Genomic DNA, 11,015 nt, shown 5'->3' with positions numbered 1-11,015 from the left:
AAAGCCAGGCACACTCAAACACAGACACACACAGACGCACATGTTTGACTCGTCTTTTAAAAGAAAAGAAAACCCATATCTTTTTTTCTCTTCCAGAACAGCAAATCCAACAGCTGCTCAGAAAATGTCCCAACCTACTTGAACAGAGCGGGCATCTTAGCGAGTCTCATGGTTGGTTAAATATTTGCCAGCTGGGGTGCTTTTCTCTGTAGAACGTGTGTGTGCGTGTCTGACTCTGTGTTTGTGTGCTTGGCCCGCTTGTCATGAAAAGCACAGTTCAGGTGTTGAATCAATCATACATGTAGATAGAATCCAATAAGCGCAGAGCAAGCCTGCAGCTGGGGTCCACTGAGACAAGAGACAGAGAGAGAGCAGCGATGTCCATGTTGGCAGTGCTCGCTCTATCGTTTTCTCTCAGCAGATGCCATGTTACAGAGAAGGTAATTAATAGCCCAGTGGGGCCTGGGTGTGATTGCCAAGACAGACACCCTTTTACACACACACACACACACACACACACACACACACACACACACGCACAAAAACACACACATACACAAGAGAGAGTGAGGAATACAAAGTGTGACACACGATAGGGCAAAGATGGCAGTTAACGATTGTGTAGGACCCTTCAGCGGACAGGTGGTGTAACATGAGAGTGATTTGGGACTTCCTGGCCTCTTCTTGCTTTTCAAAGTGATGACAGGTTACTTGTCCCAGATGACAAAGCTAATAGAGAGAAAATGATCCACATGCAGACAAGTACACACATACACACCCAAGGAAAAAGACACAGTACATGCTGCTGAATGCTATATTATAAGTAAACAGTAAATAGAAGTTGATAGTCACATCTAATGTTGGGGGGGGTTTCTTCAGGATGCTCTTTAGTTATGCATCGGTCTCCTTAATTGAAATAGATAACACCATATTCTGTGTTTGAGACGATGGAGAACATACCGGTCTCTATTGGTCCAGCTCATTTACATTCCCATCCAAAAACTCAATGCAAACTCCTTTAATCTGCAGATTACACAGAGAGACCACCTGCCCACCTGCACTCAGCTGAGATGAGAAAATACACGCCCTGGTTTCAACTGTTTAACACTTTGAAAAAAGTAAAAAGAGGCAAAAGAGGTTGTTTTAAAGATAAACATGGGGTTTATTTAAATTAAAATGTGTTTATATCTTCTGTGTGTATGATTAAGGGACCACGTCTACTATTCATGGTCAAAATAACTGTGATACATCACTCATCTGTTCACTTCCATTAAACATATAATGAAAAAATGGTATATACATGTTTTTAAAACTGAATATAGATCCACGTAGTAAAAGATCACCTAAGAACTGAACTTCCATTCTGATTACACCTTCATATGTCTCATTGTTTAATCTACATCTTAATAAAATGGACCTGATAAAAGTGCATAAAATGAATTTTATAGCCTGGACTAAATCAAATGGCTTAAAAGCCCCTTGCCTTTAAGCATGCTTATCCAGTCATTTATCCAACATTAAACTGTTAATATAGACCCTAAATACATTAAACCTGATGTCATAAGTTAAGGTGTCAAATGATTTAATGTAATATTGATAGTATAAACATTTGGTGATCTCAGCAGTCAATATTTGCTAAATTAGATGTTGTTATCATGAAGTTAAAATGATACAACGCTCTTGTAATGTGTTACGTGTCCTCATTTAACCTGTTGGTAGGTTGCTGCTAAGCAGCACGATGACATCGTAATCTCTGTTGAAGATAAAAACCTTCTGAGCTCTGAAATGTACCTGTATGCCAAGTTAGCTTGCCTAACTCCTGATCATGTAGGAGGAATTTGGAGACAACCAAACAGACAGGTTTTGTGTAATATAGCTGTAGACATGGGATGGTGTCAAAAAAGGGCATTTGGCATAAAACTCTGCCAAATCAAACGTGTAGAGCTGCTTGCTGTGGTGACCCCTTGTGACAAGGGGGCAGCTAAAAGTAGCACTGAAGTCAAGATCACTTCTCAAAGGTACAAATACAGACACTGGGATTTTAAGTTTCCTTTCTCTCCATATGAATGTATTAAACATGTCTGTCACCTGCTGCCTGTAATTAAACTGCTTTAGTTATCATCAACAAAGCATAGAGTAGGAGAAGCTGTTGAATCCCTGCTGCGTCTGACATTAAGAGTAACTGCTGATGAGAAAGACCTCAGGTGAGCTTGAATATATCACAGGTACAGGCACCAGTCCTTGCCTACATCTCCACAGTGCTGAACATGTATCATTAATATGACCATTTTTGCCCAAAATTATGGCATGCTGTACTTTCCTCTTTCTCTCCGCTGAAACAAGCACCATCAGTCAGAATGACCTAAAGGTGTGGCAAACAGCCAACCTGCACGCGCAGTAAACCTACTTATCATCCCCATTCACTGAAAGGATGCTTACGAAATTCTTTTAGGCTGGATATTTTTGAAGAGCACAATGGATGTACTTCAATTCATCTAGTCTTCTACTGGTGTAATGTAATTTTGATGTTGTTAATTTTAATACATTGAAAGTGTTTCTAGTTAAAAGACTGAGTTGGCAGGGTTGGTTAATGCTTTGATAATCCTGTAACATGCTGTGTGAGGATTGGGGACACTTAAATGATTAGCAGTGGAAACCCACCTGCTCACTCTTTTAGAGAGAAACAGGTTGAAAAAACGGTCAGGTATTTTTTTTTAATGCCCTGCATTCTGGTAGCACTGCAGTGTGTTGTGTTCTGAGGGAATGCACACTGAGTGGTTGGCTTCTAATCAGCATAAAGTTAAAGTCTAGGCTACTTTATTGCAAATGAGGGGCTTCTGGGTCAACTCAACACCTCCAGAAACTCCCCCGAAAAACATTTAATCAAGTTACTGATCTAAAATGCAATCAAAATCAGAAACTGCATCACTTGTTTTAACAAATGTTTTTTAGAAAAACATTGTGTATGCGTGAGAGAAAGTTTGCATCCACTATTATCATAAAATTAGAAATCATAATTATCGCTATGATTATCATCGTGAGTTCCACTTCTGAAACTTTAATTTAATTAATACCTGCAAACCTTAATGTCATTTAATATTTTGTGTTATGTAACACACTTAATAGCGTTACAAAAACTAAATGGTTGGATAATTGCCACATATCAAAACAAACAGCATACCGGTAACTGATTTAATGAGCCATTTGATGTTTCAGTGCACTGCCTGCATGCTTTAATCTTTGAGACAAGCAAATGGTCCTGTTATGATAAAACAGGTAGCCCAATAGGCAGCTGACTAGCCAGAAAATACCCAGGTCGGATGTGTGCACTGTGGGCTACTAATCCTGTGAGCCTTCAATAACCATAAATACAGAGTGGCAGTGGCAGACTGGTCCCACAGCCAGTTGTAGGGGGATAACTAACCCTGAGGGTGGGAGGCATTTCCTGTACTATACCCAGCAGCAGCAGTGGAGTTAACAGCCCCAGTTCATGGTGAAAGGATTAAAAACATATAGGGAAAAACAATGCAAGCACGAAGAACAGGTCACTCATCTGTGGAACCAGCTTCCAGTTGTGATTCAGGAGATTGACACGCTCTTTACTTTTAAGATCAGGCTTAAAACTTTCATTTTTGCTAGAACATATAGGGCTGGATCACGTGACCCTGAATCCTCCCTTAGTTACACTGCAATAGGTGTAGGCTGCCCCAACCTGAGCCTGGTTTGCTGGAGGTTTCTTCCTGTTAAAAGGGAGTTTTTCCTACTATCGCCAGAGCGCTTGTTCATAGGGGGTCATATGATTGCTGGGGCTTTCTCTGTTGATTAATTGTAGGGTCTATCTAACAATATGTGATTTGGCGCTGTATAAATAAAATTGAATTGAATTGAACTGAGAACACACCACAGTATTGTTCTAACCTGTTGTCCACAGTAGTTTTCAAGATGTTGATGAATTCCTGGTAGCCTGGGAACTTTGATGTGACTATGGAAAAGATGTGCCAGTCATACTCCTCCATGATGTTCAGCATGAGCAGAGCCTCCTGTTGGATGGAGGCACCAAACTGGAAGAACGTTGACTTCACATCCTAGGAACAAAGAGAAACACAGAGACACAAGATTAGCTGAATATTCATTAGACTATCTGTACTGGGTTTTTTTTTGTTATTTTGGGGGGGCGGTTGCACTTTTCAGATTAGTCCACCACCTATTCGAACTTGGAATAGGTGATGCATCTCGGAAACATCAATCAGCAACAAGCCATTTAAATCTTGGCACAATATGAGTAGACAGACTCTCTCAGTTGCTCACCCACACACATACACACTCAAACATGCATACAGAGATTGAGAGTAATAAGTTTCTTGCAGAGGAAATATATGGATGAGGGCCTCAGAACAATTCAATTAAGACCAGATTGGATTGGTGCGGTACAGACCAGGCTGCAGAACTCTGTGGGCATGGTTCTGAGGAACAAGGGTTGCATTCACTCCAAGTCGCTCATATTCACTCCATTAAACCTGACTGAGAATCATTTGCCATTTAATTCAGCCAAACTCAGACATTAGCTTGGACAGCGCAGACAAGCACAATTATAGATGGACAAATTACCTCTATTCATTTATGCTGTATTTAAAATGACTCATTATAGTGGACTATTAAATGATGTGAAATTAGAGAAAGCAGCGAAGAATTAAAAAGAGTGTAGCATTGCAAAAAGTGTGGACGAGCAAATGTGTTACCTTGTCTTTGGCTGAGTATTGCACGGTCTTTGTGCTTTTCTGTTACCTTGAAATGTCAGAGAGTTCACACACACCTTATCTTGACACCACTTGTTCTGTGTCACTTGGTTCTCTTATTATGATTGAGGCAGGGTTGTGTGGAGGTCTCCTCTGTCTGTGTGTGTGTTTGTAAAGCTGCAACCTGACAGCTTGGGGAAAAAAAACAACCCGAAAACCATAAAGGCTAAGAAACAGAACAAAACACTGGGCTCACACCTCAAAATTAATAAATGCGCTGCACACGGTTACACAAACTGACACATAAAGGCACACTTTGCTAGTACACACTGCCCGCGGCCTGCTTCTACCGTAATTTATCCACAGTGTAGCTAAAGTTGAAAAAAAAAAAAAGTGAAACAGCAACCATAATGCTCTGAGTCACTGCATATTGTAATAGGGCCGAACATTAGCCTCAATCCCATATGCCGCAACAGTCAAGTCTAATCAGTTTTGAAGAGACCTTTAGAGAGACCTAAAAAAGGTCAAAAATCATTCCAAACCCTGCACCCATAAAAAACTAAATAAAAATACGGATGGGCAATTTGCTGTGCCCAAAGAGGTGACTATCATTACAACATGTAATTATCATTTTAACTAAACAAACTGCCATTATTGTTATTATTACTGGGGTTATGGTGGCCTTTGGTAGTGATGATGGCTTCTCAATCGGGTTCTACCATAATCAAGCAGAAGCTGTTGAGTAACTTCTTCAGACGCTGTACTGTTATTCCATTTCATTACTCCCAAATGCATTGTGAATGGAAAACTTACGGTGGCCCTGAGAAGTCAAACTGAACCGCAACATAAGAAAACACCAGCAAAAGAAAAATGCTGCAAAAGCACATGAAAAAAAAAAGTTAATTAAAACACAAAGGAAGTAGAAAAAAAATCTGAAAAAACGTGTTTTCGGGGGAGACAATATTGTGACGGACAAGATGTGGAAGTGACAGAAAACCAAACTATTAATATAAGTACTGCACTGAGACCGGCTTAATAGAAGCAGAGGATTCATCTGTGTTGTTAGGGAGAAAAAAATGCAGGTAATGTGTGTTTTAATTGCATAATTCATATAACACTGTAAACATATGATTGCTATTAGCCACTTGCTGTTAGCTTGTCACTTTGGCAACTCTTCCAACATGTTGTTGTCCCCCAAAAATACTTCTGTTGTGTTTTGTACGTTTTGGGTTTTTTTTCCCTTAGTTTTGGAGTGAGTTTGACCCCTCAGGGCCACCGTAAAACTCACTTAGATGCTTATGCTACTCACTAGCTTACCATAAAATCTCTCTATATTCTCAGGTTGGGACACTGATTACTGTGGCACCGCACCACTTATCTTATTCTGTATTTCAGCCATGACATGTATGAAAGGGTAATGTAAAGGTCCAAATTTCATTTTGTGCTGTTACTAGAAATCCATCACAGTCAGATCTATACTTTGTTCAACCTGATCTCGACTCACTTTGTGTTTTGCTACAATGAGTGAAAATACACAGCTGTGGAAAGTACTCACACACTACTGTACAATTTTCTGGCTCAGATATACACTACACAGCCATATTCATATTCATATATTCACCATTTTAATATTTATTTTAACAAATAGCATCCACCTGTAGGCTCTGATCACACTTTCCCAAGAATAAGTATACTACATTTGGCTTCATTTAATAATATTTAAAAGGGTCAAGTAGTCAGACACTTTAACTACAATGACTGATAAGCTGCAGCAGGTTTAGATGTAATTAGTACTCACGTTTTTTCCCCCCTATCAGGAACACGGATTGATTATGTGAGATTTTAATAACTAAATGTATGGAACTAGTCAGCTGCATCAATTAAACATATCAAGTACTTTCTATTCCTATAAGCCTCTCTTCTATTAGGTTACAGGGTATTGGCGTATCACCAATTTCCTGCAGGTAAAGTTGCATTTCTCTATAGGGTAGGTTTTGTACAATATATTGAAAACGCATTGTGAGAATAAAAAGAGACACCAGCAGAAAGCACTGGATGGCTTTTGTAACCATATCGAGCACTGCATGTAATTTCATCGCCTCTGCACAATCTATCGTTTTCTTTTCTACTGTCTTGATAGCCTCCGAATAATGCGGGAATTCACTGTTTGCATTATTTGGGTCAGTGTTGGAGAATGAGAAAACGAGTGAGACTCTTCTCCCTATATCGAGACGCTTGAGTGCTTTTTAATGGTATTGTATCTGTATGTGAGGCTGGCTCACTATACTCAGATTTGAGTGTTCTTCAGAGACTCTCTGTGCAGCTCGGCGCTCTATTGTATGTTCTAATGGGGTAGAAACTGAAGCGATGCTTGAGCATGGTGGGACAGGAGGGAGATCATGCTATAAGACTTGTCACTCCCTGTCTTCATCACGGCAGCAGCCGATTCTCCCACGCTTTCCTGCATTATACAAAAGGATGTAAACATATAAAGGTCTGGTACTGGTAGTTATGTGTTGGTGAATATGGATAAATTAGATAAGGAACAGTGTTTTTGCTTTTTTGACTTGTTTTGGCTTAGACATACAACTAGTGGAAACCATCTGTCAACATATTTGCCGGCAGTGTGTTTTTGAGCTACTGTGCCATACACTGCTAATGGTAATCATGCTGCTCTCATACTTTTTGTTCCACAGTAACTTTTGTTGAGGACAATGCATTTTTCAGCATAATAGATTTCCAGGAACTTTCTCACCCATAAAGGAGCAATTTAACTCCTTGGAAAAACATCAAATTTCAAAATGCATTTTTTTTCTAGACAGGAAAAGTATAATGATGCCAAAGGCGACATTTATGCAAAATTAATTTGGCAAAAGCTAACACTGGTTATGAATAATCTCCCAAGACCTCTGATCCACTGATATGTTGTGTATACATGCGTGTCTGCACTTTAAGAGTGTGCTTTTTTTTTTTTTGCTTGTTTCTGCCCATCTGAAGGAATTCAAGCTTTAAGGCTTCCCAGGAGAGGAAAGTACCCAAAAATCTCCCTTTTCCCTAAAATAATTACTCCTTGCTGGTGTCAAGTGAGGCTTGTGCCTGTATTCATTCATGTAAGCCAAATCGTGTCTCTTTAATTTCCCTGAATCTCATAATAGCAGATTCAGGGAAATGATATTTTACAATCCCAGCAGAAGCCAACTGCACATAGGAACTGACTGGGTTTAGGCTGGGCTTCATATCATTTTACGAGCATAAACAGAAACAAGTGCAATGAGAACATTGCAAACCAGACTTTGGTAGTCTTAAAAATTGGTATTTTAATAAAAGAGATCTTGAAGAAAAAGAAAGTTTATGTTTAAAGCACCACTGGAGACTGCAGGCAGAAAAACTCCCACATACATGAAATCAGTCAGACACAAACAGAAAGGAAAGCTAGAGGGCAGAGAGAAGAATACACTACAGAGGGAATGGGCAGAGCAGTGGAGAGGAGGCTGTTGAAGTGAATAAGCAGTGTATGACTGTTTCTAATTAGGACAGCTCACAATCCGTGACATCAGAAAACAGCCAATCATTTCCTCTCATTTCACCCTTGTCAAGTGTGACATGTCTTTGCTTTCCACTCAAACCTTGAGCTAGTGGTGTCCGCACACACAAAAACACCCGTGCGTGCGCGCAAATTAACGCACAGGCTGTCACTCACAGCTCGTTCCCTTTCGCCCCTGTCTGCCACATTCCTGGTCTCCATCCACTCTTAAATTTCGCACTCTGTTGCATGCACTCAAACACGACAACAGCGATGCACACAACAAACATGCACCTACCCCACGGGGCAGGACAGTGTGTCTATTGAGACTGAGAGGGGAGTTATAAATAGTAGTCCTCATATCCTCTACTGCTGATAGCATCTTGCACTGTCTAGTCTTATGACATACACACATACACACATACAGATACATATAACGCTCAGAAATGCACACACAGAGATAAGTGTGTATTGTGAGTTGAGATTGTGAGGCTCACCTAGACAAAAGGCCTGATAACGTAGAAAACAAGCACACCAAAATCTGCATTTATCATAAAGGGGGTGTCATACCTATCTTTATATCACATATTAACCATAGATAGCTAGCTATCTGCTGGGTTCATGGGAGGAGAAACACACTGATATGACAAAAATTCCTCAGTGGCCACTTGCTAAATATAAACAGGCACAAAAATAGCTGTCGAAAAACAAAGGAGGAAAAACTGAGCAGGCAGCGCTGACCACTGACCGCTTGAACATTCACAAACAGTATATACCATCACTTTATTAAGAACAGAGTATATCTGATTATTGCATAAATGTAAGTCTTTTACCAGTCTGTATGTAAACAACAGCAATAACACCACAGGGCTATAGTAATGTCTAACTGTATGCTTTAAAAGTAATATGGAGTCCAATGTTATAGAATTTAAGCCATTTAGGAGACTGTAGTACCTGCTTAATACATCTCACCCAATTACAGATGCTTTTCCCTAACAAGATCATCAATGTTCGTCTGTCCACCTGCTAATGGTTTTTAAATTGTCTTCTTTGTCGACTCCCTACCCCAATTATCTGGTATCACCATTTACTTTTTTTTAAACTTTATAAAAAAATGAATTTATTTTTTCAGCAATATAAAATCAAATATTTCTTTTCAAGTTGCTAAGGTAACTTTTCATTAAATCCCATGCCCAACGTCTTTGAGTCACTGGCAAAATGAGCATATCAGACAAAAAAAACGCCAAGCTCTTCCTTTTCTGTTGCACTGCTTCAAAAACTATATTTCTACTGGCTTATGTAAACTGTTTTTGTCTTCTAATAGGAAAAAAAATTAGCATAACAAACACTGTATTGTTTTTTCAGTAAAGAATAGAGAGCTAACCATTTGAATGGTTGCTACTGTTGTGCCTTTGATGAACTGTGAATTAATTCAAATCTAATCAGAGAATGACAGCAACTCAAAGCATGTAGGTAGACACTGATAAAACAAAGTAATAAAGTTCAAATTGAGCATCTAAATGGGGATGAAAGGTGATTTAAGTGACCGTGAACCTCGTGTGGTTGTTGGTGCCAGATGGCCTGGTTTGATCTGCTGGGATTTTTACACACATCCATCTCTAGGGTTTACAGAGAACGGTCTGAAAAAGAAAAATATCCATTGAGCAGCAAGTCTCTGGGTGAAAATGCTTTGTTGATGTCAGAGAAGAATGGCTAGACTGCTTCAAGTTTGTAAGAAAGCAACAGTAAATCAAATAACCACTTATTGCAACCAAGGCATGGAGAAAAATGTCGCTGAATGCACAACAAGTCGAACCTTGAAAGAGACCAGGTGCAACTCCTGTCATTTGAAACAGAAAACTGAGGGTTTAATGCACATGAGTTCACAAAAATTGTACAATTGTACCCAGTTGTAATCACTGGTTTCAGCTGGGTAATCCTCCATGTCAAAAAAGCTCAGCTCACTTGGAAATGATTTCTTGAACAGTTTGAAGTCCTCTCAAATGTCCTCTCCAGTCACCAGATCTCTCCAACAGATCACTCTTGGGATCTGGTTATGTCATGTCAATATAAACCAAAATCTCTGAGAAATATTTCCACCACTTTGTTGAATCTGTGCCAAAAAGAATTGAATAAGTTCTGAAGGCAAAGGGGGTTCAACCTGTTACTAGCAATGTGTAACTAACAAAGTGGCTGCTGAATGTACATCCATTACAGATGATATTTTAAAAAAGTTCTTTAGTAGAATCAAAGCTGCACATAAACCTATATGAGATTCTACAAAGTAAGGCTCTTCAGGGTTTCCTTATAGTCTCAAATTGAACATTGAACTTTAGAAATGTCTTTCTACTCACGGCACATTGTTCTACCGAAACTGGCTAACAAATATGCAAACATTTCTTTGGGATTTACACGATCACAGTATTTTAAAACAATAAGCAGATCTCTGCGAGGCACTCTGAATAAGAAAGTACGCTTTTAAAGGCTGTTGATGTGCTGTGGTGTGAACGAGTGGGGGGAGGCATACATCCTTTGTTTGTGTTGGATAATAATTGTAGGGAAACAGTAGCCTTCAACTGCAATAGCGGCTACACACACAGACAGAGAGCGAGGCTGTATTTGACGTCACAGAGGAATATTTTTGGCGTGAATGCAGTCCAGTTTAGCAGATAACACACACACACACATACACGCACACACACACACATGCACACAGAGGGGGAACAGAGACCTACTGGAAGTTTAGCACACAGGAA

At 39.6% G+C, this 11,015-nt stretch overlaps 1 protein-coding gene across 1 annotated transcript in view; it reads right to left on the bottom strand.

Annotated features, from left to right (window-relative positions):
* grin2aa (glutamate receptor, ionotropic, N-methyl D-aspartate 2A, a) overlaps positions 1-11,015 on the bottom strand; it is a 171,751-nt gene that overhangs the window by 50,533 nt on the left and 110,203 nt on the right. The window contains exon 3 of the mRNA XM_005942459.3: positions 3,919-4,085. Coding sequence (XP_005942521.1) covers positions 3,919-4,085 — 167 coding nt within the window. The remainder of the gene's footprint in view (positions 1-3,918; positions 4,086-11,015) is intronic.

This window comes from Haplochromis burtoni, unplaced genomic scaffold, assembly GCF_018398535.1.
Source record: "Haplochromis burtoni strain Fernald_Lab_line unplaced genomic scaffold, NCSU_Asbu1 Contig_334, whole genome shotgun sequence".
In the NCBI taxonomy this organism is placed as follows: domain Eukaryota; kingdom Metazoa; phylum Chordata; class Actinopteri; order Cichliformes; family Cichlidae; genus Haplochromis; species Haplochromis burtoni.
The sequence above is the reverse complement of the archived record's forward strand: the minus strand, read 5'-3'. Positions and strand labels throughout refer to the sequence as shown.